Raw genomic sequence first — 24829 nt, 5'->3', positions numbered from 1 at the left:
TAAGCCCTTCTTGTAGGTAATAGATCTCCAGGACTTTTTATTCTCCGCACTGAAGCTCTGTCCCTGGATTAGAGGTTCTCAACTTCCCTAACCTGCGATCCTTTAAAATAGTTCCTCATGTTGTGGTGGTCCCCCAGCCATAAAATTATTTTTGTTGCTACTTTATAACTGTAATTTTGCTACTGTTGTGAATTTTTATAGGCAGGATATCTGATATGCGATCCCTGTGGATTGAGACCCATAGGTTGAGAACCACTGCCCTAGATCTTCTTTTATCCCTTGGCAACCACCAGAGGAATTTCTAAGTCTGAGAGGCCTAAAATGATGCCATTGGAGTTAAGAGCACTTTCTGCTCTAACAGAGTTTGGTGCCCACACCCACCTAAAACCTCACCTAACTGCTTGCTGTAGTTCTAGGGATCTACAGCTATTGCAACTACCCTCCAAGGTCACCTGCTCTTACATGATCATACACAGAAACATATATGTATACATTTCATTAAATGGCGCTATACAAGTGAAGTCATATAGCATTTGTTTCCCTGTAGTGGTTTGTTTCCTTAGGCAGGACTTACCTGGACTGTGGCATGTGGCAGAGCCTTCCTTCTGTCCTCCAGCACAAACATTTTGTTCATAGTTTGATCTGCAGTCGAACATCTTCGTTGCTCCAACTTCTTGCCTCTTTTGAATAAACAGCTTCTTGCCTCTTTTGAATAATAATCTTGTAAAACCGTGAGTGTGTTTGTGCTGTCAGACTTCTGGCTCAAACATTAGTTTGGTTTAATTGTGTTGTGTTGTTTGGTGGCACCGGGAATTGAACCTTGGGTCTCACACACGCTAGGCAAGCACTGTGCTGCTGAGCTGTACTCCCAGGTCAGCTTCGAGTCTTTTCTTTGACTTCTGTATTGTTTTCCACAGTGACTGCACCACTTTAGACAACCATCCAGTACGCAGTGGATCAAATTCCTCCACATCCTCACCAAGAGTCTTCTGAGTTTGTGTACAGCACTCTCATCCTAAAGGTTTGACTAGTGTTTCTCTTCCTGGCCAAGTCTTCCTTTGTGAGTCTTAAGTTGTGTTTTGGTTTTTGCTGTTATTTAACTACAGTAGCTCTTTGTTCTCCATGTTAACCCACTGGCTTACAGTATTTTATGCCTTTTCTAGGTGGACCTTTCCATCTACTGTGTTCTTTGTGGCTTTGAAATTTTTCAGTGATGGACTCCCATCTGTCTATTTTTGTTTTTATTGTCTGTGCTTTATGGATCATAAAGGTATAAGCTTCCCTCTGCAAGCTGACTCTCATCTGGACACTGGACAAGGGAGGGATGATGTGAAAAGAACAGGCCCACCTTTCTGCTTACTCTGGGCTTCCAGACCCCCTATTATTAAACTGTCTCCATAATCTCTTTCTGCCTCAAGGCTCCTGTAGCTTGTTCTAGCGAATCGCTAAAGGAATCAGTATTCAGGGTCAGACTTTTAGGTTATGAGAATAGAGCTAGGAGTCCACTTCACCTTTTGGTTGTGGGTTCTATAATCAGACCCAGACTTTACAGCTCAGGACTCTACAGAAGCACATTTAGGTAGAAGGACCTGGCTTGGCCTGGATATCTGCATATGATGCTTGGATGCATATGATGCATATGATGCTTGGAACTCAAACTCCGGACATCAGGACTCCCACTGTGTAGACCTGAATGGTTTGAATCTAGGAGCCCAAATCTGCAAAACTGTTTTCTAGCCCCCACCCCCACCCCTGATCCCCACCCTATTTGTCTGGGGTCGCAGAGGCTAGAATGTGGACGAAGGAAAGGCCCAAGGCGGCCCCTGCCGGTGGCAGAGCCAAGTCCGTGACCCGGAGTGCAGGAGTCTGGAGTGGGGGCGCGGCCCTCCGTGCGCGCCAGGAGGCCTCTGGGCAGTTAGGTTGAATGAATGTGCGCCGTGCCCGGAGTAAGCTAGGATGAGCCAATGATTATATTTAAATTTGCTATAATTGATTTGGGGAAGAGCTACTGTGACAAGAACGAATTGATCATTAAATTTATTAGCGAGATAAATTCCGCCGCGATTAAGCTGCTGGCATAAGACACTGAGGCTAGCAGCGGACCTGCGCGCCAAACTAAAGATTTGCTACCCTGATGTACCCAAGTGGGGAGAAATGGAACGGGGGTGTCCTTGTGGTTGTTTCCTCCTTCAGCGTTCGACTTGTCTTTGTTCCAGGGGGGCTTAAGCTGCGGATTACCCTGAGTTCCCAGCTAGGTTGTTACCTCTCCATACCAGGCTCAGGCTTCCCCTTTTCCGTTTACTCAATATTTAGGGCTCTAAGACTGACTGGAAAGCCATTCTCAGCGGGAAAGCAACCCTGTGAAGCAAGCCTATGAAGAGATTGTTGCCGGCCGAGCCTCGCCAATGTGTTAGAAATTAAAAGAGATATACGTTTTTTAAAAGAAGAAAAAAAGGTGACCCCTCTCCTCTGTGTGTGCCTCGCCCACTGCTCTCAGATTTTCCCGTTTTCTTTCCTCCTGTCCTTTATTTTCTCTGCCAGTTGTAAAGCCAGTGCGGATTCGCCCCAAAGCGTCTTTTGGATCCGAAAGCTGCTAGAATCCTGGTTGCGCGTTCTGCTCTCAGCAGCTGCTCTGCCTGGTTTCCAGACCCAAGCCCCGCCTAGGCCTGCTAGGACTTTAGGGAAGGGGCCGGAGGTGATAATGAGCTGCCAGGAGGATATTAATCTGGCTCGGCTCTGAGATGGAGGAGTGCCCCGCTGGCCCCGCTGGCCCGGCTGTAATCACCCAGATGAAACTCCAGGCTCCTCTGAACTCTCACCGACTGGGAGGGAGGAAGGGCAGAAGCAATGGTAGGAGGCTGCACGCCTTCACCCAGGTGTGGGAGACAAAGTGACCAACAGAAGGCAGACACGGGGTGGGGGGTGGACGACGACCACTGTGAGGCGTCTTCAGCTGGTCTCAGGCAGAGGCTTGCCACTAAGATAGCCAAGGAGAAATGGGAGCGGGCCACAAGCCAGACCCAACGGACTCTTGTCCTGTGACCAGAGTCAGGACTCAGAGGCCCAGCGGGCCTAGGGCTTGTCCCCGCATGTGTGCTGCACATGGTTGGGGGCTGAATGATTAATGGCGTTCGCTGCAGAGGTTTATTAACCTAGAGCCACTGCAGCCCTGGCATGGAGCATTCTTGCGGCCCGCCGCTGTCCTCTCAGAAGATATTTGTACAGATCCATCAAAATTGTTCCTGGCTAGCACAAGGGACATAGTGCCAGTGGAGAAGGCCAGGTCAAAAGAAGATGAGCTGCACGACGCCATTAAGCGCTTTTCCGGGAAATGTGCTTGCTTAGCACCCACGATCGCTAGGACTCCAAATGCCACTAACACTTAGTCGCTAGCACCTTATTTTCTAAAACATTCGAATGCTATATCCCCATGCCAATGAAGCTGAAAGATCCAGCAAAGAAATGGGAAAGAAATGGTCCCAAATCACTCGGCTAACAGGGTTTAGGCACCCGGCTTGCTCGGCATCTGGCCTGGATGTTTTTTTAACAACATTTCACACCACGCCCCCACCGGCTGCTCTACCTTCAGCCACATTCGGCCTTGCCCCCCCCCCCTACGGAGGTGGCCCTGACACCCATTTGCCATTCTGATTTTTACTCTTTGCTGATAATCATGAAGTAGACATCACCCCACAACCAAAACAGTCAGACCTCACAAGGTTTGCGTTTTCTGGGTTGGCGATAAGCACAGCACTTGCTTAGCTTGCACAAGGCTCTGGGTTCAGTCCCCCTCCTTCCAAAATTAAAGGTTTTTCTTTTCACTCTCATCTAGTACAAAACCAGTTTATTTTACATTTCATCTCTATCCTGGGGAACGGGAAAGCTAAATAATAATTTAGCATGCATAAGTAGACGTTTCTTTCTTTATATATAAATACAATATACAAAAATACACTACCATTCTGAGATTTTGCAGCAATCTGAATGCTCATGACATAACACCCCACCCCATCCCACCCTATCCCATACATAGGCATAACACCTTTATTCAACCTGTGTTTTCAATTCTCAACAGAATGGTTGTCTCCAATGGCGGGTTCAAGTTTCTAGGTCACTTAACACTGTCATTTTTTCCCCTTTCTTTGATGAGAGAAGAGTCAGGCAGGAGCCACTCCTAGAAAGGGTAGATTCTTCTCACAAACACCTCTGGCCAACATGACCCGAAATTAAATGTAAAAGAACGAAAGTTCACATTGGAGCCCCTCTTTCATTCTCTCTTGCTGTCCTTCGAGGGTCCAAAAAGTATTCGCACTCCAGCCCACACCTGGATGCATACATAGTCCGGGGAGAGGCCGTCAGCCTGGCTGCAGGCCACTGGATGAAGTTTGAACCCCCGCAGCCCAGGTCTCAGGTCGCCATTTTGCACATTCCTGCTGCCGCCTTTGGGACAACTACTGGGGCAGAGGTTGGTGCCCGGGCCCTCCTGGCCTTGGGGGAGGCGAGTCGTCCTCAGATGAGCAATCGGATGAGGCAGCGTGGGCACCGACCCCATTGCTGTAGGGGAAGTGGTCTTCTTCATCATCCTCATCCTCATCTGGGTCACTGTCCCGCAAGTCCCGCAGGCGACGGCCGCTGGCCTTGTCCCCCGAAACTGGAGGTCCCAGCAGCTCCTCCTCCGTCTTCTCCTCAGTGCCGCCTTTGCCGGCGCCCCCGCCGCTGCCCTTCTGCTTCTCTGCCTCCTGCGCAGCCTGCTCTTTGGCCTTTTTGCTGCGTTTCCATTTCATTCGGCGGTTCTGGAACCAAATCTTCACCTGCAGGCACAATCTGGCGTGAGAAACCGGCCACCTGCATCCCCATCAATCCAGAGGGAGCAAGCACCCGGGACCCCTGCCCCTCGATCCACCCTCACCCTAGAAGGGGCTTCGCTACTTCGCTACTTCGCTAGAGGACTAAGAAGCTGACTGGGCAGCAGCTTCTCCACTCCTTTGCCTCCAAATCTGCCCTATTCAACAATGACATCATGGGTGTGGTGTCCCTAACTCCCCAGCTGGCCGCGTTTTATGCTCTCGGTCTACCGAGGCGCCAAGGCAGCTGGCAAGTCACTAAACTCTCAAGTCCGTACCTTTGTAGAAAAAGAACCTCCTTGAGGTGACCTGAGGGACGCCTCCAGAATACAGATTCTCAGCCTACTCCCCAACTTAACTGAATCAAACCTCCAAGCTCGTAAAGATATTGTGGGGCAACGAAGAACCTCACCCGCTGAAAATTAATACCCAACCTAAAGATAAAGAAGCTAAGGACTTAGTTCCCCAAATCAGCACCCGCCTTCCGCCTTCCGGTTCGTCGGGCGCGCACCTGGGTCTCGGTGAGCATGAGCGAGGTAGCCACCTCAAAACGCTTGGGTCGCGACAGGTACTTGTTGAGCTTGAACTGGTGTTCCAGCTCCAACAGCTGCTGGCTGGTGAAGGCCGTGCGAGGCCTTCGGCACTTCCCCAAGAGGTTCGATTGCGCCTGGGCTGTGGACGGAAAGGGCAAGAGGCCTCTGTAAGCGTGTCCACTGCAAGGGTCGGGATGGGAGTGGGGGTGGGAGGGTGTTCCTCCGTTCGCTGCCCTTTTCCCTCTGGTGGTCCAACCTCCAGCACCCACCCAACAGACGCTTCAGCATCAGTGCCTACCCCCCATGGCCCACAACTAAGACACCAAGTGGAAGCGGAGGGCTCATCTCGTTTGAGAGTCGTGATTAAAGAGGGCCTGTTGCCTGCGCGCCATGGCCACCTGAATGAACATTGGTAGGACTAGGGTTGGTCTAAAGGCTTGGGTTGCTGGGCAGCACCAGCAAACAAGAGCCCAAATCGCCCCACCTCAAGCTGGAGAAAAACCAATCCTCTTGGTTCTACCACCACCTGCTTTAAGCAGAAGAGAAAAGGAGTTTGGGGGAAGGAGAAAGGGAAGGACAGGGCTGAAGCTAGAGTCTAAATAGGCATTCATCAGGGAGTCTCCGCCTCTGTCTTGACAAGCTCACTCCTAGTGCTAGGAGCAAAGGCTGAGCACTGGAAGCCTGTTGGGATGATTCTCATTACTCAAATTAAAGGCTGAGCTGTGAGTGGATCTGGCTTTCTGTGTGTTCCGGGAGATCTGTCCAGCTTTATTTACATAATTTCGCACGGTTACATCACAGAGAATTTTATGACCTCAAAATGAAACTTCCCTTGATTTCCCAGGAGTCCGAAGAGTGTTAGACAATAAAAGAAAGAAAGCAAAGGAAAGAAAGAGGCCAGCCCCTGGCTGGGATGAGCTCAGGCTCCCCTGGGATGGGTAATTTGCTTTATAGGAAGGTCCACGCCCCCTCTTTAGTTAAACAAGGCTACAAATTCCCAACTTGACAATACATTAGAACTCTAATTAAAATGCTGTCTTGGAAGGGATCATTTGGGAAATGCCATCCAATAGAAACAACCAATTAAAAAAAACCAAACTAGTTTTCCCAGGTGAGAGGGAAGTCCCAGGAACAGAACACCTCTGGCCACCTTCTGCTGCATTCCTTAGGGTCCCTTTTCTAATGTAGATCTGGCCATACTGTAAGTGCAGACACCATGAGACATCATGGGCTGGGTGTGCTGGCAAAGGGGTCCCACTTGCGTGGATTTTGAGTGATCATGGGCTCCACAAAAATATCCCTTCTCTCCCAGAGACTACTTTTGTAGCCAGGAAACCCAGAGCCGGTAGAGGCCTGCTGTTGACCACTGGCCAGCTCTTCTCTGGACCACTATGCCTCTCAGGCCTGAAAAGTGCAGCCATAGTGGACATCCGTACGTACATAGCTCTCCATCTGAAACCTGGGTTCCTCAGCCAGGCTCCAGTCCTGCCCAGGACTTAGTGGATAGGAATGATTTCAGAGATGTCTGAGCTGCAGCACAACTGAGGTTTATGGGAGTCTCTCCTCTTTGCTGAGATCAACAAGGCTGGCCTTCTTGGAGCCAAGCTGGGAAAAACCTGGGTGGCTGCGAGCAAACAAGTGTGCAGGCTGAGATTCTCTCACCACCATGCTACTTCTGCAGTTCTCTGTTTAGTTACAACCACCAATTCCAGCAGAGGAATCTGAATTCTGGCAAGTGTTTATTTCTGTGTTCTTTTTTGCTTTTTTCCCCTCCAGTGCCTGCATCTCCCCAGTCTAAACAAACCCACTGAGACGGAAACAATGGGGTCTCTTTGTTTGGGTGTCGGGCGGCTGACAGGAGAAAGCCACATACATCCTCTCTTCCATCCCGAAGGGAAAGGCAACGTGCCCCGTCCGCGTGGGGTACAGAACAGGACAGAGTTACGGAGCCTGACACAGACGCCGGTGTGCCAGGGAAGTCTGAAATGGCCCTGCAAGGTTGTCCCTTTTGAGTGACAGAGAGGATGCAGAAGGCTGGACCTTCCTTATCTTCACCTTGGACAGGAACTCCCTAAGGGCTTGGGCACCTGGAGTTCCCAGCCAGGCGCTTTCTATTTACAGTCCCCGCGACCCTATATTCAAAACAGACATTGTATGGAGGGACCCCTACTCCACCCTTAACACACACACACACACACACACACACACACACACACACACACACACACACGCACACACACACGCAAACGCCTTGCCCTTCAGAGGAAGGCAGAGTCCATACAAGGGCCAGGGAAGAGCTACTTCTGGACCCAATGATGTGTCTATTCTTAGCCTAAAATGAACCCCTGACCAAGTCCATGTTCCGGTTTCAGCGACCCCCAAAACCTGCCCCAATCGAGGCCTTCTTTGGCTAGCCTTCACGTGCACTTCCTTCTCCAGCTTGCAGGTTAATCATTAGATTTCAGGCTCACACCTCCAACCTCCCCTGCCCGTTAAGAGAGAAAGAGAAGGCAAGGCCTGCTCGTGGCCATCTTAATAATTCTCTGTTCCTTTCACTCTGTGCGGCCCACGGGAAGCCTCACAGGCCCAGGAATGAGCCACCGCGGCTTCGCTGCGCTTCCACAGCTCTCTGGGAGGTGAGGGCAAAAGGAAGAGGGTGCGAGAGAAGAGGATGCGCATCAGGACTGGTGCGGCGCGGGTACTCACAGCTGAAGTCCGGCATCTTGGGCAGGATCATGCCCGCAGTAGACGCGCGCAGCCACTGGTCCAGTTGAAAGGTGCCGGCACCCAGCTTGATGGGGTCGGCAGGGTGAGCAGGGTGCGCGCCCTGCACCTGAGGATACGAGTAGGAAAGCGCCGGGTGCTGGCCAGCTAGCGCGGCCGCTGCAGCTGCTGCCGAGTAACTGTAGACCGGGTGTCCGTAGAGAGCTGCCTGTGCCGGGAGGCCCGCGCCGCCCTGTGCGCCCCCGGGGTGCAGCCCCAGTGCCAGGCCCCCGGCTGCGGCGGCAGCCGCGGCAGCAGCGGCGGCGGCGGCGGCACCAGGGTGCGCGTGGTGGTGTGGAGTGCCCGGCCCACCCGCCGCGCCGCCGCCTCCCCCGGCGCCTAGAAATCCAGGCTTGGGCAGCAGCGCGCAGTGTGCAGTCAGCAAGCGCGGAGGCGACGGGCTCTCAGCCCTCAGTCTATCACCGGGTGCTGCGGTGGCCTCCGAGGACGCGGGACTGCAGCTGCGGCTCGCCCCGCTACTGGTTCCCCCGCCACCGCTACCGCCGCGGCCGGGACCAGATGGTGTAGCGGCGAGGGAAGTGACCAAGGCCAGAGGCGCGCTCTGCGTGGAGGCGGCTCGCGGGGGATCCACCGCCAGCAAGGCGTCGATGCGGAAATTTTTGGATTTTTCCATCGGCTCGTTTGGAGCTGACGATCAGGGCCCAAGGGTGGGCGATGCGTTCGTGTGCGGGCTTGTAGAGACTGAGCGTGGCGGTGGCCAGCCTTGGGGCCGGTATTGTTACTGCGATTATTTGCCAATAATCAAAGTCGCAGCCGGAAACTCAGCCGAGAGCGACCATGGTCCAGGCGCCTCCTCCTTGCGGTCCTCGTGGGGACCGCGCTCCACTCACTGGTATAAACTTCCACGCGAGCGCTCCTGCGAGTTTGGGTTGGGGAGGCCGGATCTCTGCTCTCAAGCACTCAAGCGACCGCATCCAGGCCACTGGCGCCTTGATGGGGACCCGCGCCCCTCCGCACACTTGAAGCTCAGCGCGATCTGGGATTGGCGCGCTCAGCGGGGGCCCGAGGCGGGGTGTCTGCCAGACGATTGGCCGAGGGGCGCACCTGTCACGGTCCAGTTAGCCTGCCGCCCCGCCCCTTCGCCCCCAGGTCCTAAGCAGCGGGTGGTGAACAGCGGAGGTGGCAGGAGGAGGCAGGTTGGAGAGTTTGGAGGCTGAACACAGCTTGCTGCTTTTTTGCTGCTGAGAGGGTGGTGAGCGCCAGTAACCCTGGGTCCCAGTGAGTGTCCCCCGAGTCCCTTTGACACCTTGTTCCTCCAGAGGCCGACGCCTTATCTTCCTCCAACTACTCGTGCTCCCTTGCGGGAGTTGTGGAATATTCTGCACTGAGGAACTAGGTAGGTCCTCATCCCTGAAGCCCACTAGGTGCCCAAACGTGGACCCTGAGCTTTAGCACACTGAAGACTGTTCAGTTTCGCAAAAGCTCTGGCGTTCCTGAGTATTGATCCCTTCAAGGTGGTTTGCGTCCCTGTCATCAACCCTCAACCCTCAGCAGGTCGAACCTTCTTATCTGCCCCTCCCCCAAAAGTATCCTGAGCCGCAAATGTTTGTAGGGTTTCGGTGTGCATAAATACGGTAATAGAGTTTGACGCAAATCTTCAGAGGAGAGAGAGAGGGGGGGGGGGAGAGAGAGAGAGAGAGAGAGAGAGAGAGAGAGAGAGAGAGAGAGAGAGAGAGAGAGAGAGAGAGAGAGAGAGAGAGAGAGAGCAGTTTTCCAACTCTGAGAGACGCACATCGACTTGAAAGTGGTTCGCACAGGTGCCACTGAGCCGGACCTATGTTACGACCAAGGTCTATTGGAACCTTGCCTTGTGGGAGTGTTGGGAAAAGGCTTTGCGAGAATTGGCCCAGGCTGCACCCTCAGACTGAGCCAGTCCGCAGGCAAAGGGAGCCACCGTCAGGCTCTCGCCTCCTTCAGCCGGCGGTGTTCTGGAAAATCAAGAGAAGGCTTCCCACTGAGAAAGGTATTAGAGTGTGAATCCAGTCCTCACCCTGCACACACATCAAGTATTTACAGTAAAAGCGCTTCCAGGGGCTTTTTAAAAAATGTAACGAATCAGTAAGTAGGTTGGGAGATTAAGTGGTCACTAATAGGACCTTCTCGCCAGCTCCATTCTCGGGCTTCCCCAAAGGGGAAAGTAAGGGGGAGTTCCAGGTCTCTGAAGCTTGGTTTCTTAACCAGGTGAGAGGTTAACAAAAGATCGGAAATGGGCCAGGGAGGGACTGGAGACCCGCGTTCCGTGAATTTAAAAGTAGCAGGCAAAACTGTTTGAAGAGAGATTGCGGCGTGAGGGGATGGAGATAAATATAAGGACTATACTTTTCCCCTCGAGACCGAGCGGGGAGCCCCCTTGGAGTAAAAGTTACACAGCCTTACAAAGGCCTACAGCTGGTCGGACAAAAGTACAGACACAAAGGTGTCTTAGGTCCTTAGGTGCTGTCTCTTTGGAGTGATTAAAATGCAGCTCTGCCTCTAAGTGGGTTCCATGAGTACCTACTATGTTTCATGTACTTTCTATAAGTGTCATTCTAAATCTTTGCTAGAATGGTTTTATCATTTATATCTTATGGAACACAGGTTCACAGTCTGACTTCCAGGGCCACACAGGTCCAACTGTCCATAGAGCTTCTCAACTGTATTTGCCCTAGTTCTTAATACCACCTGACTCTGTGGACAAGATGCATCACATAGAAGAACTGGGATTCCCTCCCACTTCTCCTACCTTGGAAGCCCACCCCCCAGGATGCAGTCTTGACCCCACTGCATTTACAAGAAGCTTGGGTTTAAGGACCATGGGTCTTTTCCAAATGAGAGTCCCAAAGAAGAAAGAGAACCTAACCTTGGTGGTGTAAGCCCTTAATCTCAGCACTCAGGAGGCAAAGGTAGGTAGATCGCTGTGAGTTCCAGCCTGGTCTACAGAGCCAGTTCCAGGACAACAACCAAAAAAGCTACACAAAGAAACCCTGTTTTGAAACAACAACAAAACAAACAAACAAAGGAGGAGGAGGAAGAGGAGGAGGAGGAGGAGGAGGAGGAGGAGGAGGAGGAGGAGGAGGAGGAGGAGGAGGAGGAGGAGGAGGAGGGGGATGGCTGCAGATGAGATTGTCCTGGGGTGGACCTCAGTGGACCAGAATCCTCTCTAAACTACACAACCAGGGTTGTTTTTGGTGATGATACAGTGTTAGGTCTACTGAGTTTAGGCACAGATTTCCTTAGTAAGTCATCCTAATAAAGGAAGGAATTCATTGCCTGTTTATTGTGTAGGGAATGTGATCCAAAAGCCTCTAAATCCTTTTCAAACCCTTCCACTTTGTCTGGAGTTTGAGAATCCACCAAGTCCTATCCCACTCACCAGGCCCCACCACCTGTGGGCGGAGTGAGGCTATATGGAAGGCCCCTTCAGTGAAGGGGAAACTATGCATACTGGACTTGATGGATATATTTTTTGTCTGACAAAGTAGGGGGTTGAGCAAAACAGTGAAGTCAAAGGGTTTGAATATGATTCTGCATCTGTTGAGCATAAATTAATGCACATGTGAGGTGCCTAGTAACTTGTATCCAGAGAGGTGGGAGTTGGGAGAGAGACTGGGAGTTATCTGAAACTGGGATCTTTGTGTGTTTTACAATGTGTGAAGTGAGCATGCTGGGTCTCTTCCTGTTCTCAATGTCTATTGACCCAGCCCAGCTGGCTTTGGAGCAGCCTAGGACTGAGCTGGGGGCTTACTAGGGGGTCCTGAGAGATCAAAGGTCTGGTCCCAGAAGCATTCCCAATCGTGTACCTCCAGGTAGCTTCCTTCTCCAGCAGCCCCAGGAGCCAAATGAGGCTCTTAGAGAGGAAGAAATCTCCTACCCAAAAGAGGCTGGAACTTAAGGCCTGGTATACATTTAATCAGTTGGCTCCCCCTCATTTTCTCTCTGTGTCTAGCCAGAATCTCTCTTTTGGGTCTTGCATTAAGTTACTGAATATAACTTGCAATTGAGCCTCCTGTCATTATTGAGAAAGGTGTGTTGATTTATGTAAACAACCACAAGGACATAAGATGTTGGGGTGGGGGGAGCAGTGGTTCCATAGTTCAGTGCTTAAAAGTAAGTACAGCAGGCTGGAGAGATGGCTCAGTGGTTAAGAGCACTGACTGCTTTTCCAGAGGTCCTGAGTTCAATTCCCAGCATCCACATGGTGGCTCACAACCATCTGTCATGGGTTCTGATGCCCTCTCTGTGTGTCTGAGGACAGCTACCATGTGCTCATATACATAAAAGAGAGTAAGTAAGGCTCTTGCAGAGGACCCAAGTTGGGTTCCCACCACCCACTCACACTCATGACCTCCTGAAATTCCAGCTCCAGGAAATTGGACTCCCTCTTATGGCCTCCTTGGGTACCTGCATTCCCATAAATAGATACAAACATACACATAATTAAAACATAAAAACTACAACATTTACACCCGGAATTATATATACAAGAACTCAGGTGAAGACATACATGTACCCATGTTCATAGACGTCAGGCCAGCATTGCTTCTTTTACTGATCACTTACAAATGCTTCCCTTTCTGCACAGCAGGTACAATATACAATAGCCATTAACAAAAAAGACTAACAGCCTGTAGGGTGGCTGAGAGACTAGTGGAAGGCAGCATTCCCTGTGCCTCCCTCCACACACCTGCCATATGTCTGGCTGTTTCCAGAACTAAAACAAGCAACCCCTGCCCCCAGCAGCCTCATGGAGAAAGGTTCATAAAGATTGACTTCTCAGCCCTGTTGAATTTCCATGAGAGTTAACTCATATAAACATTTTAAGGCTTCCCTTCAGGAAAATGGGGCTGGAGAATGTAGTGAGACCAGTGAGGGCCAGGACACAAGCCCACAGTGGTGGTGGTGGTGGTGGTGGTGGTGGTGGTGGTGGTGGTGGTGGTGGTGGTGGTATTTTCCCAGGCTGTATAAGTAGCTCAGGAGAAGGACACACAGACTCCAATGGAGAGCCTGGGGTCACAGGAAGGTGAGATCAGGAGAAGGGATAACATCTGATGAGTTCCCCCCCCAACTCATCACAGCCCCTCAGAGCCCAAAAGTACCATTAACTCCTTTATCGCCACCCTTTGATCTGCACCCTCTTCTTAGACCTCCATCCCCAGGCCAGCTTTTAAAGGGTGGTTTGCAAAGGTGGCTCAGAAGGCAGAAGACCCAGTGTTCCAACCTGAGGTAAAATGCTCTTGCCAAGAAAACTACTAGCCAGCCCTTTTCTTTGCCAGGCCTTCCTCTGCCTCTCTCAGCACACTTGGATTTCCTGCCACCACTTTTAGAAAGAATACTCCGCCCTCCCTACTGCCTGCCCCCCCCCACCGGCCCTTGGCCAGCTTCACTCACTGCCCTTCCCCACTGGCCCCATTCTGCCCTGCAAATCAATCAATCAATCAATCAATCAATCAATCAATCAATCCAGCCCAAACCTGGGCTGTACAGAGAGAAAAAGAGTAAGATATAAACCTGAAAAACCTTAGCAGCATACCAGTATTCTATGTTTGAAAACTCACTCAAGGTTTTGGGTTTTTTGTTTGTTTTGCTGTGTAGAACACAGACAAGAGTTTGAGCTCAGCCCTGCACTGGGTTCTTTCTGACCCAGGAAGCCAAACACATTTTCAATTTCTCTTACCCATCCTAGAGGGCATGGATGTAGATCATAAAAAGAAACAAGGCTAAGAGAGGTCACCTCCGTCCTTTTAATCAGCTAAGGGTGTGTGTGTGTGTGTGTAACCGCACCCTCAGAAGAAATGGAAGACTTCTCAGGAAACCTGTGCTTTTGTTCCAAGATCTTACTTCATTTTACTGCAAATTCATTGTGTTGGAGCTTCCTATCATTGTTAGGACAAAGGACAGGAGCTCCAAATGGGCTGCACAGCCTTCTCCCCACCTCCACGTCTATCCACCACCAGCAGGGCTCACATCTGTTCTGAAGTGCAGAGCAACTTCTTGATAACCCAGCTTCTCATTGCCAGGGTGATGCATGTTTATGAATCAAAGCCTGGCTTTGGAAAGGCTCTGGCTGTTGTTTGCCCCTGATCTGGCGGAAGGAGATGGTTACACTGCTGGACACTAGCAATATTGAAGCCCCAGAAACAAAGTTTACAAACACCTGGAAACAAGGCAATTTGAGCTTTAAAAATACAAAACAAAACAAAACAAAAGCAACAAAAAGTGTCTGCCTAGCCTGAACTCCACCACTGACCTATGTGATGCTGGCATGGATCACACATGAAGGGAAGAAACCCAGATACACAAACACAGATGTTGCCTGGGAACATTTTAATGCCTCGGTGAGTGAATTTTTTAGTGTGTTCTGACTTGAAATTATGGCGAATCAGGGTGTACTAATGCCCAAGTCTACAGCAGATAATGGCAGGAAGTGCTGGCTAATTGGTCTATTCACTACTTGCTGAGGTAGCAGAAGCTAAGGCCGCAGGAGGCAGAGTGAGGACAAGGAGAAGGGGCGGGGATGCTGAGCCAACTTCTGTGCCGCATCCCAGAGCTGGGAGGTGGGGGGGTGACAGGTGGGAGTTGCGTTTATTTCTCGGAACAGGCTCCTACATCTAGGATCAGGCTCCCCGCAACCTGCCAAAGCCTCGTACCACAGGAGATAGGGGTGGGGGTGCTGCGCCTTTGCCAGAAGGACCCAGCTGGGTCACTCCAGAAGCTCTTCCCAAGAGTTGTTCTTAGGGTAACGATCTCACAACCTTGTGGAAGGAAACATACCTACCCTCTACTCTACAGATGGACAAACCAAGGCTCCAAGATGTCTAGGCTCTTTGCTTAAGAAGCACAGAACAAAGTTCCCAGGGCTCTGGCTTTGATTTCTGCAGTAGGTTTGGTTCACTACACGTGGGTTAGTGCATTGGCTGTTAGAATCTTCGTGTTTCCTAATCATTATAGGTCCTCCCCACCACCCCAGTACCCCGCTGGTCTGGCCCATAACAGCCATATCAGAGATGTCATCTTTGCCTTTGGTGTTCTTAGGCCCTCTTGGGGAGGGTGTCCTTTCTCTTTCCTTTCCACAACTGTTCTTGCAGACTAGCAGGGAGGGAGAAAGACCCACCTTCTCCCCTACCCTTCCTAGAGTCTCTGGGGCCCTGTGCTGCCGGCAAGATAATTTGGCTAATGAACTCGTTAAAGGGCCCCTGGTGACCCGCCCTGGCCTCCCCTTGGCCCATCTGGGAAATTCCACTGAAAGGCTGAGAGGCTTTGCAGCTCCACTGCCGTCTGTCACTGCAGGAGGCCCAAAGTGGTGACTCTAGGCCCCTTACATTAAAATAATTACCCAATGGAACAGGTGGCCAACTCTCTACCCCCGACGCATCTGGCTGGGCCTGGAACTGCTGCCACCAAGGAAAGAGAAAGGCCCGCCCAGGGGAGGGCAGGTCAGGCTGGAGCCTAGGAGGACCTCCGCAGGCCCGTGGATTTCTGGACACCCGCCAACTGTGTGACCAAGACCTTGGGAGAAAAAGGCTGGTTATGCCGCCACCCACGGTCTCTGTATGCTGGAGACAGAACCGAACCTCGAACTCTTTTCTGACTCCGAGGTTGGTACGCGTCCCGGTGGTTGAGCTTCACACTAGGGGCTCTAGGGAGAGCATCCGGGCTGGAAACTGAAGACAGGAAGCTCAGGTAGCATGTCGGAGCCATGTGTCCACTTGCGTGTGTACACTTGAGTGAGCACGCACTGAGAGCTTGGGCGCATGTATGCATGTGTGTGCAAAGTGGCTCCTTGTTCACGCGTAGAGAATTGAGGGAGTCCCCTACAGTGTAGCTAAAAGGAACAGCACGGAGCTCTGGCGGCGTGCGGCCAAGCCTATTGCCAAAAACACGTATTACACTGCGACATTCTGTAAATGAGATAATGATACATAAACCCGATGATCGATGTGACGGGCCTGGATGTCTTCTCTAAATTAGCTGCTCACATCGACTACTAATAATGTGAGTTTATGAAAGCAATTTCGGCGCAATCGGCGAGAGGGTCTTCTTACTCTAATCAGCCTGCCTAGCTAATGGAAGAGGGGGTCAGGCTGAGCGTTATTGACACGCCCGTGCCCTTAAACCTGTTTCCCAATAAAGCTGATTAGTTTTTGTCAATTCATCAGCTAACTACTCTGGCTGGAAACACATCAAAGCTGTATTTGTTCAACGGAAGCAACAAGTCACAGATCAGCACCATTCCTGGGCCGGGCTGGTCAGCACCTGCCGCTGGGAGGGATGTCCGTGAGGCAGTCTCTGACTTGGGGAACTCTAAAATGAATATGGTAGGTAGAACTGCACCTCTTCCTTCCTTCCCTCAATCAGGGCTGTAGAGGGACTGGCTCCTGGATCTGGAAAGAGGGTACTTTATTATTCAAGTGGGACCAAGCCATCCTAGAGCCTGGGAGCTGTGGGCTGCAGGGGAATTGAGGAGAATCCCACGGTAGTTCTGAAAACGCTTCTTATCTCCCGATGTGCCCACAGAAGGAATAGGGAGGGCTTAGTGTAGGACGTCAGACCCCTTAGGCAGGTGGAGGCTTGTCTGCTGCATGCCGACCACCTCACTTCTACTCCAGTCCAAGGGAGGACCCTTCTGACTGATTTTTGGGGGAGAAACTTCAGCCTAGTGAAAATACACTTGGTCGGAATGTGAATTGTCCCCTCAGCCCCGTCAGTCAGCGCTGCAGGTGTGCTATGTGGTAGAGAAGAAGTGCCTCCCAGGGCACCCTCAGTTCTCTCCACTTCTTGACTGAGTCCAGTGACCTGTAGCCCTGGCCCTTGGGTGAAGAAAGGAAAACATGTACTGTCTCTTTAAGCCCCCAGCCAGGGCTGCCTCCAGGGCCCCATCCCCCTTCAATTTAATTTCATTAAAACAGAGCATGAATATTTCTATTAAACCTAAAATGAAATATGAAGCCATTTAGACTCTGCCTGCACCAATCACCCAGATTTATGACTTTTATTCATCACATCAAGAGCTTGGAAAAATGAATTTTCTTCACCCAGGAAGGAAATAAAACCTCAGGCTTGGTCATTTCCAGAAAGCTGTTAATTTGACCATGTGGTAATTACTTTCACAATTAACTAAAATACAAATCAACTTGACAAATTGGGCTAGTTTATATATTAATTAGCCTGCTTAAATTTATTCATTATGAAAAGACAATTTAAGGGGACCTGCAGTGTCTGTTTTATTGCAATAAATTATTGTAAGGAAATGGGACTAATAAGACATCATAATATTTAAAGATATAGTACATGCATGGGGCTGTGCTTTATTGACAATTTCATTTTCCAATTAGTAATTTTGTTGTAATATATCTGCGGACCCCGGACTCCTGGCCAGGGAGACAGGATCCCCCAGGACTAGGGTGGTCAGAGTGACGGGTCAGAGACGCTGGCGTGAAGATAGGTCCAGCAAGCAGCAAGCGGGTCGGCTCCCAAGAAAGCCCTGCGGTGCAGTGAGCAAGTTGGGCGCAGCGGACTCAGACCAGGACTACTCCTCCCTGCAGGTCGCGGGGCTGATTTAATAGAATGTCGATAGAATCATTCGATGCCTTTTAGCTTGTGATCTTTATAAATGTCCCTCTATTAAATTAGAAAATGATTCTCTTCTCGTTTAATTGTATTCTTTCGTTTCTTATTTCCAATTAATTAGTCCTATCGACGTTGCAATATTTTAAGTGACTCGAGTCCGTTTCCAGTTAGAATATATGGGTCAACGCATTCTGTTTTATATTCGACAGAACTATATAATGTGGGTTTTAACTACTCATCCCCATCTGTCTTAAACACCTAGCCCTCTTGGGTCTCCTTCCTGGGGTCTGTGGGCCCCACGGCCCCTCTTAGCTTCCCTGATCCTGAATGCAGAGTTCAGTCCGAAAGGTCAGCTGCCAGAACCTTTGGAACTTTTTGTTTTTAACGCGTCCATCTTATTGGGTCCGGGACAAGCAGGTCTGTAGAAGGTATCAGCGGTTCAATATTTGAAGGTTTATGTTCCCTGAAAGTGGGGGAAAATGAGGATGCTGGGCCGTGGTGGTCCCTGTCCCCTAGTGCCCTCTCTGGTCCACCAATTCCTGCCTTCCTCCTAGCCCAAGGGCAGCTTCCCCAGCACTCCGCACAGCTCACACAGTTCATTCGCTGGCTGCCTGGTGATGTAGGAGGGTCTGCTGATCGCCTACCGCAGCAGGTGGGCTCCTCAACACCCTTCCGAGCACTCTAGCCCCGCTGTTTATCAGGTTGCAGGGAGACAGGCACATTTTCCTTGTTTGCTCTCCCCTAGTTCAGGTGTCCGTGTGAGACTTGGAGTATGGCATCTGTCAAACCAAAGGCCAAAAAGCCTCTTTTCTCCACATCCTGGGAGCATGAAGTTAAGAAAATGTCTACTTCGGGTTAGGAATCGCCTCTCACGAGTCCTCAGCTTCTTTCTTCCTAGGGTAGAAAGGACCATGCCCAAGCAGCATGGTTTGTCATTTTACCTGGATTTATCTCTGCAAAGGCCTATGTCCCCTCTTCCTCAGCAACAGCCAGGCAAGAAGACTTCCTGTTCTTAGTCACAGGCCTGCTGACTGGCTCAGGTTTTTGTCATTCAAAATCTCTACATTCCAAGCTTTTTGGCACACTAGATAAAATGAGGTAAGTGGCTTCCCTCCAGACTTAGACCTCTTTCCTAAGGCACTTAGGTGCTCCTTCCAACAGTAGTGTGTGTGTGTGTGTGTGTGTGTGTGTGTGTGTGTGTGTGTGTGTGTGGCAACTTTTCTACAATCACATTTTTTTTCTGAAGAATACTTTTTATTGATTCTTTGGGAGTTTCCAGAGAATCCCTTCCCAGTACTTTCTGTGCCTCCTCTTGTGATATCCCCCCACTAAAAAAATGTAAAAAATAAAAATAAGAAAAAAAATAATCAAGTTCACTTTGTGTTGTTATCTATATACTCACTTGGACATGGTGAAACTATCAGTGGCCTGCCCCTTAAATAGAACTGAGTGCTCCCCCTCCAACGCCACCTTCAGAAGGTATCAATTGTGGAGAGCTACACTTCAGCATCCTCAAAACAGTTGTTAAGAGTTCTGTTCAGTGACTTCCAGTCTATGCTGTCACATTTTAGGGGTGAGGGTGAGGGGGTGGAGGTGGGGGTAGGGGTTGTCACAGAAGCCTTCCATGTCCCTCTGAACTGTATATCTTCAGTCATCGATATTACAGCAAATATAGCCTCTCTGTTCTTTACAGTCAGCAGGGGCACTGAGCATGGGCCTCCACAGTTTCTGGCAACAGCACTGACCACTACATCAGTTCCCTGCAACAGTAGGAGTAGCAACACAGACAAGGCTCTCAGAGGCTGTCCTGATCCTAGACCTCAACATGACCCCAGGTGACAGCAGGGTCCAGGACAGCCACAGGACTTCAGGTACAACCACATTTTTAAGAGAAGGTGGAATTTAGGTCTCTTGGAGAGGGTAGCTCATAGCTTTAGTGCTTGGCAGGATGTGAGCAGACCTTCTCAGAAGTTTCCAGTGTTAGCACCTACAGCAGGGAAACCTTCCCAAAGGACTTGCAGGCATCCCTTAATTCTCCCTCCCCCCCCAGCAGGAAAGCCTTCTTTGCTAACTGCATTTCTCTGGTGTGCGTCCACTGCCAACCTAGAGTGGATAATACATTCAGCAAGTTCAGAACCCCAACTGACCAACATCTGCCAGCCTGGCAGTTCCTCCTCCACCCTGGACCAGAGCTAGGTCAGGCAGGGGGAACTACTTCTCAGGGGATGCTCTCAATCTGATGTGATTAGAGCAGCTGCCTGAGACAAGCTAGAGCTGTTTGCCACAGCTCACTTGCCAGAAGAGAGCAAAATCACTTTCCTGCCTCTCGGTGTTCAATGTTCGTCCACCATACTTCACTGGTACCTCCCTGTTTCAGCTCTCTTGCCCACAGCTAGGCTGTTTAACATGATCTAAGCTAGAAAGAACTTTTAAGGTCCTCTGTGTGGCCAGCTTGGTTCTAAGAAGACCATTTCTGTACTGGAGGACCATAAGCCTTTTGGAGGAGGACCAGTTCGTGTGAAAAAAAAATAGGGAACAAAAGAAGGGTTAGGAGGAGAAAGGGAGAAATGCTTCTGGGAGAGCCAAACACAGAGCCTGGTGTTTATCTGTGATGGGTTGTCATAGAAAGTCCTCCCAGAATGCACTGGGAGGCAGCACCTATTCCTTCCACTTATGTCCGACCTGTCTTCTTACTTCCCACATAACTTAACTTGTCGACTGGCTTTTTATCTTTAGGTTTCAATTTCAGCATTCTGAAATTTTTACCTTGCCATCTCCAGAGTCATTTTGACAGCATTAAATAACCAAATGTAAGGGAAGCATTTTCATTTGTAGTTTTTAACAGATGACGAAAGCTCATGGAGAAGCAGTTCAAACCAGCTGAAACTCCTTCCTAAATTTATTTTTAAGCCAAGTGGTGGTTGTGCACTTGGGAGGAAGAGGCAGGTGGATCTCTATTCAAGGCCAGCCTTGTCTTCAGAGTGAGTTTCAGGACAGCCACAAAGAAACCCTGTGTGGAAAAACAAATATTATTAACTTTTTAGCTACGCACTTTACTTTCGTTTAAAGCACTCGTTTGAGTGCTTTGTCCACATATTAGCACCTCAGAAACTCGTTGACTCTCCCTAAGCTGATGATTGGAAGCCACCCTTGGGAGCCAGACTCATCTTCTGAAGTGCTAAGGCGCCTCTCCAGCCCATTTGTGACTGCTGTGTGTGATCAGCCCAACTTTACACACAGGAGACAGGGTTACTTCATTTTTCCCAAATCACACATTCGTTGAGTGGCATAGCCCGAGTTTGAATCCAATCTGTTCTGATCTCAGGCCTTGTCTTGATCTTGGTCCAGGTCCTTCAATGGCTGGGTACTGAGGGGAGACTTTTGACAGGAGAGGTGTGACCTGTGACCTGTAAGCTGACACAACACTTGTCACAACCCCAGCTGCCTCTAAGATCTTAGCCTCAGTCTCTGTCACTCAAGAGTTGCTGGTTTGGCTGAGTGTAGTTCAGTGGCCTGAGTGTTTGCATACCTTGTATGAACAGAAAGCTTTCCACTCCTGGGTCTACAAAGCGGGAGAGAAAGATTCCAACCAGCGATGCAGCTGCAGAAATAGGATTTAAAACTCACCATGCAACCCTTAGTGAAGTAATGGTTGTAGGCAAACAGAGAGGGGCTCCTCCTTTATTTAAAAAATAAAGTCACAACTTAACCACCTGTGTGTTTGCAACATTTTATGATACCAAGTGGTGGGAGTGGAGGTGATCTGTGTGGAGCACCCCAGTGCAGCAGTCAGTTGGGAGAAGGAGTGTGATTAGCCAAGGCTGTAGGGATGCTGATGGGAGGACAGAAAGAGGATGAGCAGGCAGGGCAGGAGGCTAGGAGATAGCTCCTTCACTGGACACAACTCCCGAAGGGCACATGTTAAACATAAACGCACATAAAGATTTTAATATAAAATCCAAAATGCAGATTATAGAAAAGTAAGCAGAAGAACAGAACTAATAGTCATTAGAGGAGAGTAGGGGTTTTAAGGGAATAATTGGCAAATCCACAAAAAATGAGATGAACAGTAGGATTGTGTGTGTGTGTGTGTGTGTGTGTGTGTGTGTGTGTGTGTGTGTGTGTTATATCACCACAGTCACTTGTTCTGTGTGCACCCACGTGTGTCCTGCCAAGCAGCTGGTACCTGGCAAGCTGCCGGCACCACATTTGCACCTCTGGAATCCATTCCTTTTGTTTAATTAGAAGTCTGTACCCTCAGAGCAGGTTGTGCAGTATAAACAGCATTCTACTCTCAGTCTGATAGTTTGATTCTGAGGGCAAGGCTTCCTTTGTGTAACTTACCAGAATGCCTTTGTGCTCTATCCATTTCAGATCAAGGGAAAAATGGAGTTCCTTCTATTTATGGCTGGATGATATTCAGCAGTGAGCACACTCTGGCATCTGGTAAGTTTTTCCTGTTGTGGCTGTTCTGAATATTTTTACAATGGACACAGCGACGCAGATACCACTTAAGATGTTGGCTTGATTCCTTTTGGAAAATGCTGCTGGGTCGCATGGCAATTTTATTTTTACATTTTTGAGGAATCTTCCTGCCATTCATTCTAGTAGGAATAAGTTACACGCCCACGGTGGTGTGCATAAGTTCACTTTCCTCCACATTCTTTCCAACACAGGCCTCTTGTCTTTATGTCTTTATGATTACAGCCCTTCTAGAAGGTGCTTTTGACCTGTGTCTCCTTGGAGGCTGGCGTGGGGGTTGGGGGTGTGATGAGCTGCTTTTCTTTTCTGTACTTGGCCATTTGTGTTTGCTGTGGGAAGGTGTCTGTTCAGGTCTTCTGTCTGTTCAGGGATGCTTCCTCTCACTGAATAGCGACCTTTTCATCTGCTCGGAGAGGTTTTATAATACCATCTGTCTATTTTCATATTTGTTGTTCATATGTTTATGTTTTAAAGACTTATTGTTTTGTGTGTGCATGTATAAGTATTATGCCTACGTGTATGACTATTTACTGCATGCATATCTACTGACCTCAGAGACCACAAGAGGATAGCAGATGCCCTTGGGACCCACGGTAGAACCGCTTTGTGTTGTTGGCTGTCTGGAGCAGCAGTCAGCGCTCCTAACCACCGAGCTGTCTTTCAACCCCCTATACTTATAGATAAACACATTAAAACAAAAACCATTTCCAAGATTGGTTTTAAGGAATTTTCTTTGGGATTGGAAAGATGGTTCAGCAATTAAGAGAACTGGTTGCTCTTCCAGATGACTGGGTTCATTTCCCAGTACCCACATGGTAGCTCACAATTGTCTATAACTTTAGTTCCAGGGAAACCAACATCCTCTTCTGACCTTTATAGCACCAGACACATAGGGTACACATATATACCTACAAACAATACATCCATACACACAAACTAATTTTCCTTTCTGTAGCCTTAGCAGTCCTGAACTTGCTCTGTAGATCAGACTGGCCTTGAACTTATAGAGATCTGCCTGCCTCTGCCTCCCAAGTGCTGGGACTAAAGGCATGTGCTACCATCTCCTGCATAAACTAAAATTTAAAAAGAAAAGAAGGCAGTGAGAAAAAGAGAAGGAGGATGTTTTCTTTAAGAATTGTGTAGGTTGGGGTTGGGGATTTAGCTCAGCAATAGAGCGCTTGCCTAGCAAGGGCAAGGCCCTGGGTTCGATCCCCAGCTCAAAAAAAAAAAAAAAAAAAAAAGAATTGTATAGGTACAGGTCTCATATTTAAGTTTTTAATCCATTTGAAGTTAATTTTTGTGGTGGTTGATGCTGAAAAGCCCTGTTCACTCTTCTGCTTAGAGACACGTAGTTTCAACATTGCCTTTTTTTTTTTTTTCGGAGCTGGGGACCAAACCCAGGGCCTTGAGCTTGCTAGGCAAGTGCTCTACCACTGAGCTAAATCCCCAACCCAACATTGCCCTTTCAAGTCCCAAATCTTAGCACCCAGATCAGATACTGGTTAAATATGAACATACGGGCTTATTTCTGGGTCCTTGATTCTGTTCCATTGGTCCAAATGTCTATCTGTAGATGATACCATACTGTTTTGATGATAGTAGTTTTCTAATATAGCTTGAAATCAGAGTGTGACGTCTCCTTGTTTTTGGTTATTTGAGGTTTGTTATGATCTTTTCTTTTCTTTCTTTCCTTCCTTCTTTCTTTTTTTACTGTTACTTTTTGTTTAAAATGTTTTAAGTTTGTTTATGTCATTTTTTATATGAATGAGTGTTTTGTCTGTATCTATATATGGGCACTAAGTACACGTATGTCTTGTGCCTGCAGAAGCCAGAAGTGGGTGCAGGATCTTCTGGAACTGGAGTTATGGATGGTTCTTTACTACCATGTGGGTTCTGGGAACCAAATTCAGATCCTCAAAAAGAGCAGCTAATGCTCTTCTTAACCACTGAGCTACCTCTCCAATCCCTGTTTGATTTTTTTTGGGGGGGGGCGGGGAGGGGAAGGGAACAATCTTCCATTCTGCAAATGCGAATGGATTCATTTGTAATCTGGGCTAGCCTTGAACTCATGGCAATCTTTCTTCCTCAGACTTACAATATCTGAGATTACAGGCATGACACACTGTATCATTGAATCATGAGATCTTTCTGGGCAATAAGACATCTTTCAGTCTGAATTCAGATGCATGAATTTGGCCCTTCTCTCTGTGATATCTGGCTTATTGTTTGTAGCCTTCTGTATCCTTCATTGGTGGTTTATGGTTTCAAGGTATGTAACCTTTCAACTCTGTTGAATCTATGCAAAAGTATCTTCTCCCTCTTCTTTCTTTCCCCCTCCATTCTCTTCCTCCTTTCTTCCTTCCCCTTACTTTTCTTCTTCTTTCTTTGTCTTCTGGGTTTTTGTTGTTTGTTTGTTTGTTTGTTTGTTTGTTTTTTCAAACAGGGTCTCTCTGTCTAGTCTTGGCCGTTTTGGAACTTACAGAGATTCACCAGCTTCTGTCTCTTTGGTGCTAGAATTAAGATGTGCACTTGGCTATTTTTCTTTTTCTTTATTTTTTGGTATTAGTACAGACGATATTGTTTTAATTGCCTTTTCAGCTGATCCATGACTGTATGTAGAGATGTTGCTGCTGATTCTTT

General features: G+C 49.0%; 2 protein-coding genes across 15 annotated transcripts in view; one reads left to right on the top strand and one right to left on the bottom strand.

Moving 5' to 3' along the window:
* Positions 1 to 3843: 3843 nt before the first annotated feature.
* Mnx1 (motor neuron and pancreas homeobox 1) lies at positions 3844 to 8811 on the bottom strand. Its single transcript, NM_001271274.1, is given in 3 exon segments — positions 3844 to 4811; positions 5356 to 5516; positions 8084 to 8811. Coding segments are annotated over 3 exon segments (1212 nt in total). The 5' UTR covers positions 8775 to 8811; the 3' UTR covers positions 3844 to 4451.
* The window catches only part of LOC147994657 (uncharacterized), a 42456-nt gene continuing 26364 nt past the window's right edge, over positions 8738 to 24829 (top strand). For 4 of the 14 annotated variants that reach the window (XM_087659619.1, XM_087659618.1, XM_087659621.1 and 1 more), the window contains exons 1-2: positions 8738 to 9497; positions 22082 to 22153. In XM_087659619.1, coding sequence (XP_087515745.1) covers positions 8749 to 9318 — 570 coding nt within the window. In that variant the 5' untranslated portion in view covers positions 8738 to 8748 and the 3' untranslated portion in view covers positions 9319 to 9497; positions 22082 to 22153. Of the gene's footprint in view, positions 9498 to 14157; positions 14476 to 15485; positions 15736 to 16296; positions 16456 to 17472; positions 17799 to 18690; positions 18806 to 19400; positions 19579 to 22081; positions 22154 to 24829 lie in introns of those variants that run through there. The other 10 variants (XM_087659628.1, XM_087659625.1, XM_087659626.1 and 7 more) reach the window with 8 other exon arrangements.

This window comes from Rattus norvegicus, chromosome 4 (genome assembly GCF_021556685.1).
Source record: "Rattus norvegicus strain SHRSP/BbbUtx chromosome 4, alternate assembly SHRSP_T2T, whole genome shotgun sequence".
NCBI lineage: Eukaryota > Metazoa > Chordata > Mammalia > Rodentia > Muridae > Rattus > Rattus norvegicus.
Note: the sequence above shows the minus strand (reverse complement) of the source record. Positions and strands in the feature narration are given on the sequence as shown.